The 23,573-nt window shown below is 35.5% G+C and overlaps 3 protein-coding genes across 3 annotated transcripts; 2 read left to right on the top strand and 1 right to left on the bottom strand.

Moving 5' to 3' along the window:
• Nucleotides 1-2,836: 2,836 nt before the first annotated feature.
• Nucleotides 2,837-3,781, top strand: LOC138384101 (olfactory receptor 52M1-like). Its single transcript, XM_069469371.1, has one exon. It carries the CDS (start codon nucleotides 2,837-2,839, stop codon nucleotides 3,779-3,781), a length of 945 nt encoding a protein of 314 aa, XP_069325472.1.
• A 10,500-nt stretch (nucleotides 3,782-14,281) lies between these two features.
• On the top strand, nucleotides 14,282-15,232 carry LOC138384844 (olfactory receptor 52K1-like). Its single transcript, XM_069470507.1, has one exon. It carries the CDS (start codon nucleotides 14,282-14,284, stop codon nucleotides 15,230-15,232), a length of 951 nt encoding a protein of 316 aa, XP_069326608.1.
• A 6,894-nt stretch (nucleotides 15,233-22,126) lies between these two features.
• Nucleotides 22,127-23,077, bottom strand: LOC138384843 (olfactory receptor 52A5-like). The gene has a single exon (XM_069470506.1). The coding sequence runs from the start codon at nucleotides 23,075-23,077 to the stop codon at nucleotides 22,127-22,129; it is 951 nt and encodes a 316-aa protein (XP_069326607.1).
• Between the last annotated feature and the right edge of the window lie 496 nt (nucleotides 23,078-23,573).

Here is a 23,573-nt window from a genome sequence, read left to right as displayed (position 1 = left end):
GCTACTGGTATAGACACCGGTTGTAAAATTCCCCACAGGTTATGTGATTACTGATGTATGTGTGGGGACTTTTGTTTATCCATATAAAATCATGTATTTTGTACTTTTGAGTCCAAACTTAGACTCTTCCTAATAGAAATTTGTTTATGTTCTTTTCCATTGGAGTATATAAATATAAATATATTTAGAATGTATATATGTACATATTTAATTTCCAATCCCAGAAGTCATATATTCCTCATATTCCAGCCTAAGTGCCACTTACTCAAAGAGTCTTTCCCCGATTCGACTTAATTTGGTCTTCTGCTATCATTTCTATAGAACTCGTATTCTACTCATGGCATTTTATTTCCTTATAATTTACTTCCTTATGGTTTGTTTTATTAACTAAATCATGGGAAAAAGCCATGTATGTACTATTTGAGGTTTTCCACTAGAACAAACACAGGGTTAGTAAATATAGAAGCCTAGAAAATATTTTCTTAAGTTACTGACATTTGGAGAGTTTAATGTGTTATATGGTTCTGGTAAGCAATTGAAGGGATAACTCTGTATAAAAGTTTTCTTATGAATGCATATTATAATTACAAAGATTTGTTTGAGACATAAGAAAAGCAGATTCTCCCCAAGAGCTGATGGAAGTGCTAGTTAGTAACCAAGGGCTACTCTACACCAAATAATTTGTAAAGACTTGAGTCTTTCTCTTCTTTAAACTTCTCATCCCCTGCGTCTGCATTTATTCCCTTTTTATGGGAATATCCTCAAGTGTTCTTTGCCATGGAGTCTCAACTCTGCACTGTAAGTATGAGAAGAAGTATAAAGAAATGGGCTTTATTCAATAATTGATATTTTGGACAAAATTAGATCAATTTACAAATCCAGTATATGAACTACTGTACGTGTGTCAGAATGTGGGTTTCTGGATGAATAATTGAAGAAGCAAAAGAAGGGTTCATCGGCATACTAAAATGATCTAAATTCAAAACACTGAAGATGAGAATGTAGTGAGTGGGGTTAACGTTAAGAAATATGCTACTCATGTCTATTTATACCTATCTATGCAGATAATAATTGATATATATTCACATATATATTCTTATGGACACATAACATGCCTTATTTAAAGTATACATAATGAAAAAAGAAAAAAAGCCATAATATGAAAGAAGTGACATAATAATACTTTATGTGTCACATTAGTCAAATATCCAACATGGCCAACGAAATCCAGAAGGCATAGAATATATTACTCCCATTTCAGAAACCACTCCAATGATGTCAACATAACGTCTCCATGTAGAAATATTCCATCTGATCTCCCACTCTTAATACATGCAGTCTGGCAAATTATTAGTTTTCCAAATTTAATATGTAACTGCTGAAGCTTGATTGCCTTGATTTTAACTTTTTTCTTCTTAAACAAGGATAATGAGATCATTTATTTCTATTCCATAAGTCATTTAGAGTATGAGTAGTTCAATCTTCTACCAAAGCAACGTTCCTTTCAGTAACTCCCTGGAAGTTTCACAGACCTCCGTCTGATCACCTTGGGTCATGGAAAATTCAGTCACATGAGAGTGCTGACTGAGAAATCAAAGGGAGAGCATTCAAAGCCCTGTGTTATCCAGAATAATGTCTGCTTATTACTTGTGTGAAAGCAACCATGGAAAGAAGACAAAAACCCAAGGTGGCTTTGAAAGACACTTTTATGTCCAGAGAAGTAATACACTTCATTATTCACCTTGGGGAAACTGAAGAACACTCTTCTTAGGCTTCAATGTATCTGTAGTCATAAATCTATAGGTACAATGTTAACTGTGCACCTATTCAAAACTGACTTCAACATCTTTGGTAAAACAGTGATTATGTTACAGATCAAATTTTCCAACTAGTTCTAATAGTGGGGAGTACAAAGAAAAAATAAAGTACTATGTGATAAATTATATTAGTGTGGATTTATAATGAGCAACAAATGAAAATATAGCTAACAAAGTTATGTACAAGAGATTTGAAGCTTATATAATTGATTAAAAAAAAACTAGGTGCCTTTTAGAAATTCCAGATAGAAGAAAATGAAGCAGATAAGTTCAAAATATTCTCAAGATAATTATTGATGTAATTTATAGTTTTCTAAAATAGGCAGAGGAAAAAGTGAAGGCATGAAGATGCTGATAATGTGAAGAAATTGACTTCATCTTCTACCACTTTCTACCTTAGTAAGTTTGAGAAGCCTGGGATTCTTGACTGTTTCTTCCTGCTCCATTACAATTTTCCAGGCTATTTTCATACCAAAAATGTTTGATATCACAGGCTCTGAACAGTTTGAGCTCCATTGTTCAGATATTATTTCAAATGTGGCATTCTCATCACCCAAGCACACCAGTCACTATTTATTGTATTATGATGGTTCTCTTGTAGAGTGCAACCTCCATGAGAAGGATATCTGAGCTGTTGATTTCTTTATTCAGTGCCATGATTTGTCACACAGCAACTACTCATTACATACTTAATTGTTGAATTAAATAGAAATATGACTAGAGAGGAAATCTTCTTATGGAAAATAAATGGAAAAGGTGATTTATATGTCCCTGTGATAATGTGAAATGTTACATTAATCATTTTTCTGTACATTTAAACCAATATTTGGTATACTGTTGTTAATTTTAGTAATCTGGCCCTAAATACACCAGATTATGCATTTTAATTATTTTCAACAACAGGTATTTAAGAATCCTCTTGAACAAAATCTCCATGTTTTTTAGCATCCACTTGTGATCATATTGTCATAGCAACATTATTTTCCCAAGAACTGATAGAAAGCAAGAGGAACAAAAAAATGCCTCCTCTCAACACTTCTCGGCCCTCCCCCATCACCTTCTTGCTGCTGGGCATCCCAGGACTAGAGCACCTGCACACCTGGATTGGGATCCCCTTCTGCTCCATGTACGTGGTGGCCGTGGTGGGAAACGTGACCATCCTGGCCGTGGTGAGGGCAGAGCGAAGCCTCCACGAGCCTATGTTCCTGTTTCTGTGCATGCTCTCGGTCACCGACCTGGTCCTCTCCACATCTACACTGCCCCGCATGCTCTGCCTCTTCTGGCTCGGAGCCCGTGACATCGCCTTTGACGCTTGCCTGGCCCAAATGTTCTTCATCCACAGCTTTACTGCCATGGAGTCGGGTTTCTTCCTGGCCATGGCCATTGACCGCTATGTGGCCATCTGTGACCCACTGCGTCATGCCACCATTCTCACCCACAACCGCATTGCCAAAATGGGAGCTGCTGTGCTACTTAGGGGAGTGGCCTTCTTTTCTCCACATCCCATCTTGCTCAAGCAGCTGCCCTACTGCAGAACTCGAGTCATTGCCCACACCTACTGTGAGTTCATGGCTGTGGTGAAGCTGGCATGTGTGGACACAGGAGCCACTAAGCGCTACAGCCTCAGTGTGGCCTCTGTCATTGGATGCTGTGATGGATTTTTCATTGCTGTCTCTTATGTTCTAATCCTCCGTGCAGTCTTTCACCTTCCGTCACGGGAAGCGAGTCTTAAAGCTCTGGGCACATGTGGCTCCCATGTCTGTGTCATCCTCGTTTTCTACTCCACAGCTGTCTTTACCTTCCTGACCCACCGCTTTGGCCACAATGTGGCTCCCCAAATTCATATCTTCATTGCCAATATGTACCTTCTGGTACCACCCTTTCTTAACCCCATTGTTTATGGTATTAGGACCAAGAAAATTCGAGACCATGTCATTAATTCTCTAAGGGTAAAAGTTGCCTGATTTTGCTGATATTGTTTGCAGAGATGGTAACAGAATCAGAAGGGAAAAGGGCAAATGATTGATCCCTTTCTCATAACTGACATTAATTTTTCTCCTACAGAAAATCAAACATTTTATCAAATTTTCATAGGGAAGAATGACTATATATAGTAGAGATTTCTCAGTTCTATAGTGAAACCGGTAGGTGCAATATATTTTGTGTACACCTAGGCTTTAGAAAACTTACTTAAAACTTGATGAATGGGAAAGGAATCTCCCTCTGCTCCTTCCTTCTACAGAGCTGTGGTATAACTGGGAATAGTAGTTTACTTTCAAATAAAAGTGATTCAAAAGGAGAGGAAATCCATGAAAATCTCAAAAAAAAAAAAATTCCATGAAGAATTTGCTACTGAAAAATTATTAACCACTATTGATGATAATTCACAGAAGAAGCAATATAACTGGCTTAATGTCCTCTGAATATATCAAATACTCTTGCATGCATTCACAAGAATTGACACACAGGAGAAATTGTCAAACAGTAAATGTGGAATAGTTAAACATTGCAATAACTAAGTCAATACATCTTTATATACCCTACTATTCATAGAATATTCTCAGTCTACCAAAAGTAACTTGTGCCTGCTATTGGTTTATTACCTGAACTAACATAGAACCTCTTTAAACTTCATGACTGAGTCTCCTGAAAGCAAGAATAACTTTATACTTCATACAACACACTTGGGGGTTTGTCCAGAGTTTATTCAGGCCTTTGGGCTTGATTCAAATATGCTGGTCTTGCAGAAGGGTCGCTTGAGCCCAGTTGCATGTGTTGGGGGTAGGGGAAACTTCCCCTTTCCCGTGATGCTGAAAGATCAACTCACAATTAAGGCAGATTAGTAAAAGGATGAAGTTTATTTACTGTGCACAAGGGGAGAATCACTGAGTGATTACCCAGTATCCCAATGGGATCCATATATTTTTATACCTGTCTTTTAGAGGGGAAAGGGAGATGAGAAGTATAGGCAATTTTGTTTAGGGGCAGTAAATGGTTGCTAGGGAGGAGGAATAGGTACTTGGGAGAATGAATGGATGTGGGGCAGCCTGTTGATGTGTAAATTAACCTCAAAGACAGGCATTATTTTTAAAATGATTTGAGCCAGGTCTGGGTGCATTCTTGATTTTCTTTCCTGCAATATTTTGAGATAGCAGGAAAGGGAAGAGAAATCCATCTTTCTTTTGATGGGTCCATCTGGATATGCATATAGAGGTAAACCCCTTCCAAGGGCCTGTTAATCTAAGGACTTTTAATTCAAAATACTCTTTATACCAAAAAGGTCATATTTTGGAGTGAAAATTTTCTGAGCCTTTTCAGATGCTGCAAGTGAGCTTAATGATGGTGTCACTGCATTTCAGGCTGGATGGCAGAGCAAGACCTCAACTGTCTCTTTTTTTTTTATTTTTCTTTATATATATATATATATATATATATGCATATATATACAAACACACACACATATAGATATATTATTTCAGATTACAGGGATACAAACACTTTGGTTACATAATTGCCTTTGCACTGCCAGAATCAGAGCTACAAGGGAGCCCATTCCCCAGACAGCATGCACCATACTGGTTAGGTGAGTTTACCTATCCCCCTCCCCCACCTGCCCAATACCTGATGAATGTTACTTCCATAAGTGCACATACGTTTTGATTGTTTAGTACCAATTTAATGGTGAATACATGTGGTGTTTGCTTTTCCATTCTTGTGATACCTCACTTAGAAGAATGGGCTCCAGTTCCATCCAGGATAGTACAAGAGGTAGTTCACCATTTATTTTTATGGCTGAGTAGTAGTCCATGGTGTACATATAACACATTTTATTAATGCACTCATGTATTGATGGGCACTTGGGTTGTTTCCACTTCTTTGCAATTGTGAATTGTGCTGCTATAAACATTAGAGTGTAGATATCTTTTTTATAGAATCTTTTTTTCCTTTGGGTAAATACCCAGTAGTGGGATTGCTGGATCAAATGGTAGTTCTACTTTCAGTTCTTTGAGGTATCTCCATACTACTTTCCATAGAGGTTGGACTAGTTTGCAGTTCCCCCAGCAATGTATGAGTGTTCCTCTCTGTCCACATCCACACCAACATTTGTTGTTTGGGGACTTTTTGATAAAAGCTATTCTCACTGAAGTTAAATGATATCTCATTGTGGTTTTGATTTGCATTTCTCTTATGACTAGAGATATTGATCATTTTTTCGTATGTTTATTGGCCATTAGTCTATCTTCTTTTGAAAAGTTTCTGTTCATATTCTTTGTCCACTTTTTAATGGGGTTGTTTGATTTTTTCTTGCTGACTTTCCTGAGTTCTATATAGATTCTGGTTATGAGTACTTTATAGCATGTAAATATTTTCTCCCATTCCTAAGGTTGTTGTTTGCTCTAATGATAGTTTCTTTGTGCAAAAGCTTTTTAATTTGATTAGGTCCTATTTATTTATTTATTTATTTTGTTTCTGTGATCACTTTTGGGGTCTTCATAATAAGTTCTTTGCCAAGGCCAATGTCTATAAGAGTTTTTCCAACATTTTCTTCTAGAATTCTTATGGTTTCATGCCTTACATTTAAGTTTAAGGCCTCATCTCTTAAAAAACATGCTGGTTTTCAGATAGTACATGCTATCACCTTTTGTTACAGGAGAAAGTCTAGTATTACAAATAGCTCAATTTAAATTTGGGGGTGATTATGCTACTGGCAATATTAAAATAAAATATTTAAAGAGAATGTAAATATTTTTACTAGAAAAGTATGAACATTTCCACCTTAAAAATGTGACTCCTTCCTTCAATTCTTGACTAAGACAAAGTGGTAATTATTCCAGAGTTACTCAATAAATACATGCTCAATTTCATTGATTTTTTTTCTACTGGTTTATAATTTATAAAATATTTTCACCATCTTTCTTTTTTCTCTATTTACTTTCTATTTAATCTAGAGGCTTCTTAAAGGTAAATATGTGAGCTTCCTTTTTATACCCCTCTTTCTTAAATTTCATTCACGTTCAAGATTACCATTGTTAAAGTTTTTATCATTTCCCGCAAGGACTACTCAGCTGTTTCCACTGACATTTTCAAGATATTAGCTTTTAAATACATTATTGCTCATAGAATATTTTATGTCCACCAAGAGTAAATTGTGCTTACTATTTTTTACTTTCATCTATATTAAGATCATAGTTATCTTCCTAAAAATTAAAAAAAATAATAATATAAAACAAAAACTAAAAATCTTTGATGTATCAGACCCATGCAATATTCAGGAGGGCAAAGAAAAGCTTTATGAGTTACCTTTTCTTATTTATCTTAATGTTTTTCTTCCACATCCCTTGCGCTATTTGTCCTATCCGTGAAGACTTATATCTGCATTCAAATAATAGATCTCTTCATATCTTCGTGACTTAGCTTAGAATGTTCCTCTGTACCCCATATTCTTTCTTACCTGGAAAGAACTAGTTATTTTTCAAGATACAACTCTTGTTTAAATTCCCCCACCTTGGCTGAAAGTTTACTTCCTCAAGAAATACTAATAAAATGTCTTCCTATCACAGTTGTAAAAGATGTCATGATATATTTATTGTACTTAAGTGTTATTATTTATATTTTCCCAATTCAAATATTAGTGTAGTTAGAGGTTAAGTGAACTATCCCTAAAGACAGAGTGCCTGGGTTCATTATTCGTCTTTGTTACATACTATCTGGGTATTCATAGGCCAGTTGCTGAAACTGTCTGGGCCTTGCTGTCACAGTCAATAAAAGGAAGAGCATAAAATTTCTTCCCCTAGAGTTTTAAGTATTAAATAAGTGAAAGCATATAAAACATGTACAACAGAGCCACACTGTAAGACCTTGATAAGTAAATATTAGTTAAGAATATGGATTATCATAACAAATATAATTTTGTATGTTTATTATATACCAGATGTGATATATATATAAATATATGTAATTTAAATTATATAATTATCACAATAATCACCAGAGTAGGTGTTAGTCTCTGAATTTACAGCTGAGAAATTTGGACTCAGAGAGATTAAATAATTTACCCACAGTCACATATTAAGTGGTTCAGTCTAGATTTAAATAACAACAAAAATACTTAATTCCATATTTAGGGACTGTCTTTATTTACTTTTTATCCCTAACAGTTCTCATTATTCAATGCAAACATATATTCAGTGAATGCTTTCCAAAGGAATGAATGAAGCCATGTTTGGAGTCACTTGTCCTATATTTTAGAACCCCTAATCAGGTGATAGTTATAACTAAGATGTGAATTAAACCATAAGAATATTTTAAAATAAGTTTTATTAATCTAATGGAGGAACTGACAATGACAGTAGGGACATATATCTCCCAGGCTAAAGAGAAGAGAATCCCATAGGGAAATGCAGAACTTTAAGACTTATGCCATTATGTTGGATGTTTCCTGAAGATGAATGGCCAACTATGGACCCTTAGGTTACACATTTTTTCTTATTTGGAGATACCATTAATCATGGAGTTTAATTATATTTCCTGACATGTATCAAGGTTGTTTACATATTAGGTTTGGAAATATGAGCTATGGAGTTAGCACTTACATGTTATCTACCAATGGATATGAAATTGAAAATCTTCAACAACAACAAAACTAAATTCTCCAAAACCTTGCATTAAATTCTAACTGAGAGTGAAGATATGCAGCTTTTTCGTATATTCATATAACAAATATTTATTTATTGAGTGACTAAAATGTGCGAGATTGTGCTAGACTCTGAGGAAAGCTGAGCAAAAGAGAAGTCCAGGCCTCAGGGAGTTTACCTTCATGTGAAGATGACCTAACATAATCAAGTGATATTCAAATGCATAATTACACTGAGTGTCACCTGCTGTCAATGAGATATGTGAGTTTCTATAAGTGCATATAATATTGATAACATGAGCTCATGATGCATTCTGGAGGAATCAAGAAAATCTTTTAAAATGATATTTAGTTGAGTGGTGAATGAGAGTTAACTAGCTGAGGAAAGAAAGAGAGGTCATGAATGGGGTGGTGATGTTACACGGAGAGAAAACAGGATGTATAAATACCGGTGGATCTTAAGATAGGATGGGGTTTCAAACCTCAAAGGACAGAAGAAAGTCCACTGTGTGGGCTGGAGTACAGAGAGTGGACTGAGATGGCTTGAATAAAGCTGGAGTCGTAGTATGCAGGGGTGGGGAGGACATGCTGAGGATTCTCAATTTAATCATAATAATAAAAGGAAGACAATAAGTCTTATGTGCAGGAGTGATATGACTAGGTTGTGTTTTACAAAGATATTAATCAGCCTTAAAACAGAAGGAGACCCTGCCTTTTATGATAACATGTATGAACCTAGAGAACATTATGCTAAATAAAATAAACCAGACAGAGAAAAAAAAATGCTGATGTGATCTTACTTATATGTGAAACCTAAAAAAATTTTTGAACATACAAAAACAGAGCAGATAGGTAGTTAACAAGGGCGGGGGCAGGAGGAACAGGGAGATGTAGGACAAAAGGTACAAAATTACAGATATGTAGGATAAGTCTAGAGATCTAATATACAGCTTGAGAAATACACAGGCATTCCCTGAGTTAGGAAAAAGATACATTGCTGAGAATGTCTTTAGGTAGGATTTGTATATAACTCAGATCCCTGATGAACAGCACATATAAGATAATAATAATAAATATGATAATGGTTCATATGTGGTGGTTATAATACATTATAATACAATAATAATAATAACAATATCCCTACAGTGTAATAATAAATTACAGAAACTATTGTGCTTTTTCTTTTAATTCCTAGGCTAATAGGAACATTATGCTTATTTTGATCTTCTTGCCAAATCAATAACTTTTCCATTTCAATAATTAATCCACTATACTGCTTAGTAATAATTGATGCTTTCATTGGGGCACTGCCTTTCACATGTTCTGTTGTTCTCACTTAACCTTTATAATTGTTCCAATAGTCCAGTGACTGAAGCCCAGGGCTTTCCCAATAAGGACGGAGTCTGGCCTTTCTTCAAACAATTATTTTTACTTTCATTTCCATTGTAATCAACTTTCTCTTTGCTGCAAGCTCAACTGGACTTGCAGTGGACTTTCACTTTGGAAACATGGTCATAAGGGTGAAGACAGACTCACAAAATGAAATAAAAAGTAAAGATGAAAGTGATACTGTGCTTAAGCAACCACATAAACAATGAGCCTAGCCAATAGCATATAGATGCTATGCCAACAAGCTGCTTATGCCATGCAGGTTTGTTTATGTGCACAGAATAAACTAGTTCCCAAATTATTAATTTAATTGCTTAATTATAAATTATCCTTACGTGGAGCCTTGGCAGCCTATTCATAGGTACAGAACACCATAAGTAGGGTCTTCTGTAACTCTGAAGCTGCCTGTAGTTAATAATATGATATTATATAATGGAAATTTGCCAAAAGCAGATTTTAGGTGCTCTTACCACAAATAAAGAAACCGTGAGATGATGGATATGTTAATTTGCTTGAATGTAGTAACTATTTCACTGTGTATATCAAAACATCATGTTGTACACCTTAACTATATACAGTAAAACTATGTTTTTTACTGAAAATAGATTGCTGTGGCTGCAATGTGGTAAATGGGATTGAGACAAAGAATGAAAGGAATGAATGAATGCAGTAGACCTTTTAAAAAACTATGGTAGTTTAATAGGTCAATAGGGTAATATTGGTCAAGGATAATAACTTGATTCAGATTGGCCATGATGGAAAGAATTAAATTGATTTGAGTACCCTGATTATGCTTTAGGATGTGGAACTTGGCTTAATGAAGACTTTGATAAACTCACAGGTTACACATCTGTCACTCATGAATCCAGAATGGATGATTGATGAATAAACATGTGTATGTGTATGTGAGTGTGTGTGTGTGCCTGCACATTTAATCATATGTAAATATTTGAAGCCCCACAATTTGCAAGGCATTGGGTAAATAATAGTGAACAAACAATGCCTCAATCACCATCTTCAGGATGATTACATTTCACCGTTTTCTCTAACAAAAGAGTTTACATCATTTTCTCCTCCTCCTTTATGTCTACTCACAAGTCTAGCTTATTTCCACTGAGTCTTTCTGAAACTCAGTCTCTCCTCAACCTAGTATTGCACAATATTTTTTTTCTAGAGCACCTCTCTTACTCTTATTTCCATTCCCCTCTCTGTTCCTTTTTCCATTCTTATTTACCAAACAATAGTCTTAATTTACTCAATTGATATTTTACTTAGTGCATATGTTTTCCAGGTTTTGTAGATCCTAATCTCATCTAAGAAATCAAGACTCTTAATTTCAGTGTAGGTTTTACTTACAGAAACTGCAAGGATACTAGAAATGAAAAAAAGTATGTATATTGATTTTGAAGCAAACTATGGCAATTTGCATATAAGTATAGCTGCATGCAACTCCACCTGGACTGTAATCTCTCATGTACTTCAGACTTTCTTTAATTTCCATCCTCAATTATTTCTCAGGCCCTATTCCTTTTTCTAGGGTTCCTAAACCATCTCATCTCACCTTCTGCAGCACACCAACCACCAACAGTTTTACAGTGCTCTTGCTAAACATCTGCTCTATCCACATGTGTTATCCTCAATGATTGACTCTAAGATTTGTTCCCCAGACTATTCAAGCTAAGAAAAACAGGTTGGATGACAGAGAGGCCACTAGAGACCCAGGAGAGCTGGACAAGCCAGCATAAGTCTGCCTCGGCTCACACGCTCCATCTTGTTCTGGAGATCAACACATCTTCCTCATATCTCAAGTGGACTTTGCTACTCCCAGAGCCATTGTGAGCAGACTCAGAACTGTTTGCAGGTACTACTCCAGGAAAAAGTGAGAAAGGGAGGGGGAAAAGACTAGAAAATTCTGAGATGCAAAAAGTCATGTAGGAGAAAGAGATTCTCAAATCTTTTCAACCAAATACCATAATCACTAACCCTTATAAGGCCACAGTTAGATTCTGCAATTTTTGGAATGACCAATGACATTCTTTATAAAATCATAAATTTCTAATTTTTATGCCTGGATTGATGTTGCTTTTACTTATAGTTAATGTTTATGTGGTTGCTGTTGGCAATTGTTCCTGATACCTCAGACCAAACCTTACCATGTTGCGTAAAGTTCTAATAATTTCCTAATGCTATCACCACATAGAGAATTTTTATCTGCAGTATTCCTAAAAGATGATCATTCAATTTCTACCTGTTAACTTCCACGTATAGGGAGTTTCTTGTTTCACATGGCTGTCTTTTCTGTTTGGAAGCATTTCTTTGTGATAAGATCCTTTCCTCTATTGAGCTAAAATATATAACTTTATATGTATTTTTTACCTACCTTTATTTGGTTAGGTATCTACCCTGTTGACACTAAATATTTTTTTTTTCTTTGACACATAATGAATCTAAAAATACTTGAGGACAAAATTACCAGGAACATCAAATATTTCTTCTTAAGGTATAATTTAAGGCTACTTGTTTTCCTAGTCACAGATCTTTCCAAGAAACCAACAAAACAAAGTGAACATTATTTTTTGCATTTCACACTTTGAACTTTGTACTTTATAGGAAAGTAAGAAAATCTGCATTTCTAGAGCACCAAAATATTCAAAGAATTATGCTGGGAATATGTATGCATTCTACAATACTGGAATTTAATGGTAGGTTTTGTCCTCATTACAAACTTTGCAAGATATGCCTCATTTCATATTTTGAGATGAAGAAATGACGCTCAAGCCTTAAGTAACTTGGTCAAGTCACACAGAATAAGTGGCAAGGGTGAGATTGTATCCCAGACATATGTTATCTCAAAGACCTTGCTATTTTCACTACACCAAGTTAGTTACCTTCCAGGAGACCTGCCTATCATTCATCTGTGGTATGCCTTTTACCAAATGCAGTAGACATATGAAATACTTATATCTGGATAACTCAATTGATGATTTGTGAGTGCTACAGAAATATTTTTTCATATATGACACCCTATTTTGGATTCTTAACATGTTTAGAGTAAGGTAATTAAAAACTTCATTCACAGTTTATGTTATTTAAGCCTAATTCTGTTTTTATTTTTGTATTAAAGGCTAAGATTATGGCTGAAATAAAAACATATAATTATTTATAGAAAATTTTAAAATAGTGCATTGGCATTACAAATAAACTGTGAGCATACTAAATAAGGATTTGGGATTAAATTGATCTAGATATAAGTAAAAAAGCCTAATAAAATTTCATCAACTAAGTAAACTAATAAACACAATGTTAATATTACTATACCTTTATTTTGAAGCAACTTTGTAGTACACTTTTTCATTTTAAGCTTTTATTGAAATTTCTTTTTTTCTGTGACTGTTTTTTATAAATATAGAGTTGGAATGTTTCTAACAAAATCTAGAGTCTGAACCTTAATAGTGAAATTTAATTGCAATTGTATTATTAACAAAAGATAATATTTCCATAGACTTAATTTTGTATTATTATGTGTTTGGCTTATGATTTTTTAATATGATGAGTAAGTATATTCTTTAATCTATGATTTTCATCAAATAATTTGTAAATTTATAAATATGTATTTCTATTCAGAATAGTTATATTTGTTAAAATATTTAACAAATATAATAAAGCCTTATTTCTATAGAAATATATTACCATTAAATCACAAACTATCTCCCCATTAAAAAACACACAAATACACATATATACAGAAAACCATTTATTTTCTTTTAACCATACCCACGCCTCAACCCGGCTTTATTGAGTAATCTGGAAATTTAATGCTAAATTATTACCTATTGAGGCATTTTAGATTCCACTTATATCATCCAAAACATCTGTATTCCCACAGAGTACCATCATGTTTTCAAGTATAAGATCGGCAGATTTCTCAGATCCTCTATCAAAATCAAAAAGCATTCCAGGGAAGAATCCCAAAGCACCAAGACTAACCCCACAAACTGAGGACCCTGGTATAGTTAAATTGAGATTCCTTATCTTAAGTGAAAACTGTGTCTTCTGGCTTGTTCATACCCTCAACTCCATCCTGTAATGTTGAAAACGTCTTACAGTCTAGGAAAAAAAAATTCTAGAGAATTGCAAAATTGAATATTAAACAGGATCAGAGCCACAGGAGAATCTAATGGAGGTGATATGTCTTTATGGGTAATTTATCCTCGAGATTGCTGCTCACTTTTGCAGAGGAAACAGTTTAGGATTATCTCTCTCCCTACCCCCAAGTAGCTGAAGCATTCATTTGATCATTAGTTTACATAATATAATCCTGGTTATCATGATAAAGTATTGTAATGATCAGCTTTTTGTAGGTTGTAAATAATGCAAGATATCAAAATGTCCCTTGTTCTTTTCCCCCTAGGAATCAGACCTTGAGGATCTCAAGTTAGGGATGTCTTCTTGCAATAATTCCATTCCTCAGCCCTTGGTATTTGTCCTGGCTGGAATTCCTGGCCTGGAATCTTTCCATGGCTGGTTCTCTGTGCCTTTTTTCTTGGTATTTGTCATTACAGTCATTTGCAATGCCACCATCTTATGCATTATCCAGCTGGAGAAGAGTCTTCATGAGCCCATGTTTCTCCTCCTGGCCATGCTATCAGTCGTTGACCTGTGCCTGGTCAGTGTTACTGTGCCCCGTATGCTGGGTATCTTCTGGATGAATGCCAAGGAAATCAGCTTCAATGCCTGCCTCACACAGATGTTTTTCATCCCTTCCTTTTATGTCATGGAGTCTGGGATTCTCCTGGCCATGGCTTTTGACAGATTTGTGGCTATCTGGTACCCTCTGAGGTATAGAACCATTCTTTCTAACAACATGCTTGTGAAGATGGCACTGGCTATCCTGGCAAGGACAGTGGCAGTGCTGACCCCGGCACCCATCCTGGCACAAAGACTGGAAAGCTTCCAAACCCACATAATTTCTTACTCCTACTGTGCGTACATGGCTGTGGTACTGATAGCCTGTGGAGACATCTCTGACCACATTGTCTATGGAATCATGGTTATTGTAGCATCTGTGGGATTTGATTTGTTTTTTGTCATTCTGTCATATGGACTTATTCTCCATGCTGTCTTTCAGATACCGTCTTGGGATGCACAGGGCAAAGCTCTCAGCACATGTGGCTCTCATCTTTGTGTCATTGGTCTCTTTTATTCTCCTGTTGTCTTCTCTGTTCTGGCCCAGATTTTAGGCTACCGTATGGCTCCCCATCTGCAGATCATCATTGACAATCTCTACTTCCTGGTGCCTCCCATGGTCAACCCCTTAATTTATGGGGCCCGGACCAAGCAAATGCGGGAGTGGGTGCTGCGGATCCTTCGCTGTCATGGAGACCGAGGTTGATACCTTTGATGAACAGGACACTTGGGCATGTGGAGCTGGAAGTCAAGTTAGTTTGGAGTTAGAGATAAGTTCTGCAAGGTCCAGGCTTCATGGGGAATGGAATAACTAAGGCATAAGAACGTAGTCAGTGTGGGAACGTAACTAGGAAATGTTCTTTCAGTCAGGGTGCAATTGTTTTGAAACCCTCATAGCCAGAACTCTCCCCAAATGCTTATGCAAGTAATAAAATAGCAGAATATTTTATTGTTAATTTTATTATTTTTCTAATTACATCACATCATGTATTTGAAATGAGGTAAAAATGCAATTAGGCGTATACATTCAAGATATATGGGCAAAAATCATTGTACAAAAATGTTTGATTTAATTTTATCTTTTCCATACTTAGGTTTTAGCTATTTTGCTGACACAAAAAATATATTATGGAAAATAATCCTAACAGATATAAATGTACATAAATATCCATAACATAAAAATAAAAATGAATAATGAGCTTCCATTCTTTGTCTAAAGAGTTTAAAAAGGAAAAAGACCCATCATCTTTAGCAATGTATAATAGATTAGACCTGTGAGGTAGGTGTTTTACAAATTTAAAAAATATGTAAAAGCTTGTTTTTTCTCTACCTTCACTTTTTCCTTTTCACCTACCTGACTTAAACCATACATTAGTTGAAAAAAATATTTTTTAAACATCAACATTTGAACTAAGGGACATAAATGTGTAAATCGTATCTATCTTTCCATCTCTAATGCTTATAGTTTAGATATTCCTGGATCTACCTACAACAAACATACACACAGGTGATATATATCCACACAAGTATAGACAGCTATACACACTTTTCCTTTCATACAAATAAAAAGGATTAATATATACATATTCCCATTTATTTATCTATAAACAGCTTGTTCTCTCTGTCTCTCTCTCATGCTATCACATTTATTTTTATACACTCCTCACTGAGCTATGCATACATGCACAAGAATGTGTATATGTACATAGGATGCATGTATTCAATTACATCAGTAAATATGTAAACCTACTATTAACCTCCTCACACTTTACTTGCTCCAGTTTTCAGAGACATAAATTTGCTCTAATAAATTAACAACCCATTTCAGAATGCTGTTTCACATTCAATTTGTAGGACTTGCCTTACACAACACTTCCTTCTGCCAGCCTTACTTGACCTCACCCTTTTCTTTTCCTCCCTTCTATGTCGGTTTCTTTTTCAGTGGTCTCCAGTGCCACCGAATCCTTCCACAGTTGTGACACATATCACCCAATATGATCATTGTCTCTTTTCATGATCATTTTCCACACTAAAATTAATGTTTTGTCTAGTCTTGTTTTCATAAAATCTAGACTTTTCATAAATATTTGTTAAATAGGTAAATCCCATTCAAAATAGCTTCCTTGATGAAACAAGAGGATAGTAAAACAATGCATAGACTTAAGCATTCAGCGCATCCACTAAAATAAAAGAATCGGAGAAATAAAAGGAGGGAGGGAAAAGAGGGACAGAAATAGGAAGGTGAGAGGAAGGGAGAGAGGGGGAAGGGAAAGAGGAAGGACAGAAGATTTTGTTTTCCCAGCTGACCTTCCTCTCCATTGAGAATCCCTTCATAGTGAAATCTCTTCAATGCCATTGCTGAATATTATTTAGGACATATTCTTTCACCTTCAGTGGACCAAAGGGGTCCCTAAAGTATAATTCCCCTTCTCAATTATTACAGTTATCTTTTGCTGAATTACAAACAATCCCAGAATTGAGAGTGTGGGGCTGACTGGGCTCTACTTAATGCTCTCACTTAAAGTCCCTCACATGGTTGCATGATAAAAAGGGGCTGGGGCTGTAATCCTCTGCAAGGGTTCCACAAGGATGGACATTCAGTATGGCTTCTTCACTGACAAGCCTGGTGCCTTAGTGCTCCTCCCCATGGGCTCTCTCTCCACTACATTAGCCTGGTTTTCTTACATGGTGTTTCAGGTCTCCAAGAGTTAAAAAGCAGAAACTGCTAGGCCAGATACGGTCTACACCCCAAACTTACACAGTGTCACTCCCACAGTATTCTATTGCACAAGGTGGTCAAAGGATCTGATCAAATTCAAGGGTTGGGAAATAGACTTACTTCTTTATGGATACATTGCAGAAGAACATAGTTTGGAAGATACTGTTGTGGTCATCTTTGAGAAATCCAATCTGCCATAGTTTCCTCTCAGCTACACCGATTCATATGTATCTTATGTGCAATATACACTCACACCTCCCTCAAACTTCTAGGTCTCATCCCATTATGGCATTTGTCCAGAATTTCATCATCTAAATTATGTCCAGATGTAGATGAGGTTTCATAGATGTGGTCTCTTGGGTATAGCTCCTGTAGTATGGCTCCTCTTTCTCTAAACGTCTAGTTAACCACAGAGATAAATTATCTGCCCCCAACACTGCTGACATGCAATGTTAATAAAGTGATGGAATAACAGCACAAACATCCCCATTCCAATAGAGGGAGAAAAATGAAATCTTGTAATTACTGCTCCACTGCATACTAAAATACAGATAGACACATGTTGTCAGCTTCCTGATTAGGGCCATCTTCTGCTCCATGAGAACAATTCTCAATTTTCTGTGGTTCTTGGTTTTACCCAGTGGGAGCTATTATACAATCTATAGTCTTAGTCATCGTTTATTTTTAAAAGAAATAACCCAAGTTTTCAGTTCATAATTCAAAGCCTGTAAGTTGAGGACTTCAAGGATTATTTCCTTTTTTTAAAAAAAAATTAGTTTTATTAATTGGTTCATTATTAAATTTACATGCATGTCAAGATAAACATCTTGTCTGATCCTAACATAGAAGAATAAGTAGCAAATTTACACACTCATATTTTACTATTTATATTATTATAAATTTTCTTATGCTAGGTATTCTGACTAAAAAGTCGTATATTTCTCATTTATATTGGGAAAAGGCCTTTATTAAACATATAATTAAGCATTGAAAATGAAGTACAGACTGAAGAATGAGTAATAGAATTGCCATTTTTTGCTGCATGTAAAAATATGTAATAAAATTTAATCTGTATCTATGCAGAAGCAAGCAATATTTTAACCATTTTATTGAGATATGATTGACATACATACATAAATCTTTATATATTTAATGTATATTAATGAATTTGGTGATAAGTATATATCTGTGAAATCATCACCAAAATCTATGCCACAAACATATTTATCTTCCAAAAGTTTCCTCCCACCTACTTTATTTATTACTATTATTATTATGTGATAAGAAGACAATATCAAAAGTGTCTGCTCAGATAAGGAAACAATCAACAAAACTAAAAGGAAATCTATGCAATGGGGGAAAATATTTGCAAACTATTTATGTGATACGGGGTTAATATCCAAAATATATAAGGACCTTCTACAATTCAATGGCAAAAAAAAAAAACACCAACAAAACAAATAACCTGCCTATAAATGGGCAAAGGAATGAAACAGATATGTCTCTGAAGAAGACACAAATGATCTATAGGTATATAAAAAGGTGATTAATGTCACTAATTTAAACATAATGCAAATCAAAAGTTAGAATGGCTATTATCAAAAAGTGAAAGATAAGTGTTGGCCAGGATGTGGAGAAAAGAAAACTCTTACACATTATTGATAGGAATGTAAATTGGTGTTGCCATTATAAAAAATATATGGAAGTTCCTCAAAAGATTAAAAACAGCACTACCCCATGACCCAGCAATTTCTCTTCTGGGGGTGTCTCCAAAGGAAATAAAATCATTTGCTTAACAGATCACTTGAGTCTATGTCCAGTGGCTTGCTTCTGATAACAGACTTTCTAATTTTAACTTAAAACATTCCGGCCGGGCGCGGTGGCTCACGCCTGTAATCCTAGCACTCTGGGAGGCCGAGGCGGGTGGATTGCTCAAGGTCAGGAGTTCGAGACCAGGCTGAGCGAGACCCCGTCTCTACTAAAAATAGAAAGACATTATATGGACAACTAAAAATCTATATAGAAAAAATTAGCCGGGCATAGTGGCGCATGCCTGTAGTCCCAGCTACTTGGGAGGCTGAGGCAGTAGGATCGCTTAAGCCGAGGAGTCTGAGGTTGCTGTGAGCTAAGCTGACGCCACGGCACTCACTCTAGCCTGGGCAACAAAGTGAGACTCTGTCTCAACAACAAAAAAAAAATAAATAAAAAAAAAATAAAACATTCCAAACTTTTAGACAAAGCTTCATTCTTTAACCCATTACAAATCAAAGAATCTTTAAACCCACCTATAACCTATAAGGGCCCACTTCGAGATACCCCACCTTTTCAAGCCAAACCAATGTACACCTTCCATTTATTGATTTATGACTTTATGTGTAATTCCTGTCTCCCTGAAATGTATAAAACCAAACTGTAACCCAACCACAGCAAGACCACTTGCTCAAGGCTTCTTAGGTGTGGCTCCAGGCCATGATCCTCAAACTTGGCTCAGAATAAACCTCTTTAAATTATTTTACAGAGTTTAGGTTATTTTCTGTTGAAACATGAAGGATAGAGTTAAATCTATTCTTGGAAAATGCAATGTGACACTCTCAACTTTCTTTCCTTTCCATTATAAATAATTCGTCAGTTTTTACTTCCTCGTTGGGGTCCTATATTATGGCTCCAAACCATCTCTAACAGTGCTCACCAATGAATATTTTTCTGGTTTCCCCATATTTACTCTCATACATTTCGTCTACTGTCAATTTTAGAAATTAAGCTTTTATTTCTCTAGAAATTCCAAGGTAACAAAACACTTTGAATTATAGAGAGATTTATAAGGATTCATGTGTTGGAGTTGGTTTGTTGGTTTGTTTCCATAAAGTTCATAGCAATAATGAAACAAAATTTGTCTTCTTTTGATCATCTGATCTCCAAATATGTAGAATCTATTGACCATATAAGAAGTATATTTTCTCTAACACATTCTTATATTTAAAGAGAAAGTTCTCAGAACCTTTAAATTAGTTTAAAAATAATAGTGTGAATTCTAGACTGATAATTACTTTCAATTTAAGAAACAAACAAAAACATATTTAGTTTGTAGATGACTCACAAAATTTTCCATCCCATAGTGAAGGAAGAACACTGGTGTTTTTTTAGAGTTAAATATGTAGAAGGCTGACTTACACCATTTAATTCTCATGTCAAGCTTTCAAGTTTTATGTTATCCCCTTTTTGTCAGATGAGACAATTAAAGCATAAAAAATAAAATAACTTGTCCAAGATCACATATAGTCATTGGTAGAGCTCTCATTGTATTCCAGATATGCAAGACTTCAAAGCCTTTGCCTGATAGGTTATAGAAACTCACCTTTCTACATGAATTATCACTTATGTTTTGTACCAAGTACAACTGACATGTAAAATGACTTCATCAGCCTAATATCATCAATTGTGCACAAATCTGTGTTAATCCTTAAACATCTGAAACACAAACTTTGACTCTCACACAGTTTGAAATAAACTAGACAAAAAAATTTCAAAATATGTATAACATAATACCATTTTTGTTATTTTAAAAAATAAAAACAGGTTATTGTTGAATGAAAGACATATAATTCCCTGAGAAAATTATTATTTTTAATCTGCATTTTAATTTAAAATGTAAAAGTAAATAGCAAGACAATGTATAATTAAATTAACTCTGCTGTTGCTCTGGAAGTAGGTGCTTGGGCCAGGTTAGATATAGGGATTTTCTTTCAAATTTGTCTTACTTGGGCATTTGTATTACATGTGAACACCTACCTTTTAACACATGATATCCTACGATTGCAAAGGCATGGATGTTCACTGGTATTTTCCACAGAATTTAACTTCAACCTTTCCTTAAAATTAATTTTAACTAGGGGCAATATATAATGCCTATGTATCAAATATTTTATTTTATGATTTTTAAATTTATATTACTACTTAAAATATGTATTCTTATATCAATTCCTAATAAGCTGTGTTTCAAGAGGACTGGAAAAGAAATATCAATTTTAATATGATAAGATCTTCCACAAAAGACTAAACTTTTAACAACGGAAGAAACGAAAAACATACTTCCCTACTCCTCTTTATTCTTACCTCAGGTAGATATCATAACAGTTACTCTATGGCATTTCATGTTACCCTATTTATGCCTGTCCTCATTATTATTTTTAACCATTTTAATAATTGCATTTTTAAACACTTTACTACTGTAGGCTATGATTAAAATACCTTTTTAAACTTTTTTAAGTTTACTTGAGGCATAACTGGTATACAAAAAAGCCACATTGAATGTATACATTTTGATGAGTTTACTAGAGTGGGTGGGGAACCTGCAGCCCTCTGATTTCAATATTGTTCTTTCTTAAACACCAAAGGGGGAAAGAAAAGTTTCATCTTTCTCTGTTGCATCTCTTTTAATAAAAGGATTTGTTCTGTAAAATTTGGATTCAGTCAAAAGGCCACACTTAAGGACCTATAAGGTCACATGTGAACTGAAGGCGGCAGGTTCCCCACCCCTTGCGGGAATCGTTATTATCTCCATTTTAAACATGAAGAAAATTAGATTTATGTAATTTAAATATTTTGTTATCTTTTTATAACACAGAGGTAATATTTGAGTCAAAAGTCAAACCTAGATCTGTCTGATCACAATATTCATGTTTTTAATCTTTTCATGATATTCTTTCATTTGAAGGAATTTCTTGAGAGCAGGGACTGCATGAACATCATTTTGATCTTTAAGAACCTTCCATCCTACGTAGTACAATACAGGTAATCACACATAGTACAAGAAGTGTCCATCTTAAACTCAATTTTAAATAGGTAAATGTATATTTTTTCTATGACGTAATACTTGCTGGATCATTGCTGCATGTCAGGCTTCAGAATGAAAATACGAGCAACCTGCCTGCGAATCTCCTTGGTCTTCACACCATAGACAATGGGGTTAAGGGCAGGGGGCACAAGCAGGTAGAGGGTAGACAAGAGGATGTGGGCATAGGGTGGTACATGACCAAAGCGATGGCTGAAGAAGGAAAAAAAGGCAAGGATATAAAATTCCAGGAAGACAATAATATGTGCAGTACAAGTACTGAATGCTTTGACTCGTGCCTCTTTCTGGGAAAGAGAAAAAACAGCCTGAAAAATGAGAACATAGGAGATGAAGACAAAGATCATGTCAAAACCTAGAATTGCAAAAGCCACAAAGAGCCCAAATGATTTGTTAATATGGACATCTTCTGCAGCCAGCTTGACTACAGCCATGTGTTCACAGTAAGAATGGACGATAACTACAGAGTGGAAAAGATGCAATCGTTTGAGTAGAATGGGTAAAATCCCAACAAGCACTGTTGCCCGAATTGCCACCATCAGCACCACTCGAACTAGAAAGAATGGTGTGAGGATGGATGTGTGCCTCAAAGGATCACAGATGGCAACATAGCGGTCAAAGGCCATTGCCAACAGGATGCCAGATTCTAGGCCCTGCAAGGCATGAATGAAGAAGAGTTGGGTGAGGCAGGCATCAAAAGCCATCAAACAAGAGCCAAGCCAGAAGATGGCCAACATCTTAGGACCAATGGCTATACAAAGTCCTAGGTCAGTGGCTGCCAATACTGCCAGGAAGATGTACATGGGTTGGTGTAGACTGCGTTCTGTAGAGATAATGATTAGCAAGAAGATGTTCCCCAGCAGGGCCACCAGGAACATGCCAAAGAAGGGAAACCCAATCCAAAACTGCACATGCTCTAGTCCGGGGATCCCAATCAGGGTCACTGTCTTTGGGTTCAGATATGACATGTTGGTGGGTCCCATGAGGCTGGTAAATCTTTTACGCACCCTTGGTTCTGATACCTATTCAGAGAAAAACCATAGATGAGAAGGAAGGACACGCTTCTCGTATTTCCTCTCAGAGTATTAAAAACATGGATGGAAATGTGACCATGTGACTGGATCTTTGGGCATCAATCTAGGTCAGTATCAGAATAGAGCCTTGGAGATCTTTTTCTACATAAAGCCAATGCTGGTATTTGTGAATGAGGAATATGAGCCAGTGCTTATCACCTAGAAATTGTAAAAATGGAAATTATGACTCAATGAGCATTGACTCTGCTAGTCTTCAGTCTTCTCAAATTAACAAATATCAGAGATTAACATTTTTTGTTCATATCCATCTCCAAAGTCCAGACACATTTCAGATTAAGTGAAATCCCCCTTAGACACTTGAAATCACAGTATAGATCCTTAATCCCATGACCCTGTCCAATTAGCTGAAATCTCAGAATCTTCAGATAGTGGCAGCCTCTCCCAG

Source organism: Eulemur rufifrons, chromosome 6 (assembly GCF_041146395.1).
Source record: "Eulemur rufifrons isolate Redbay chromosome 6, OSU_ERuf_1, whole genome shotgun sequence".
In the NCBI taxonomy this organism is placed as follows: Eukaryota; Metazoa; Chordata; class Mammalia; order Primates; family Lemuridae; genus Eulemur; species Eulemur rufifrons.
Note: the sequence above shows the minus strand (reverse complement) of the source record. Positions and strands in the feature narration are given on the sequence as shown.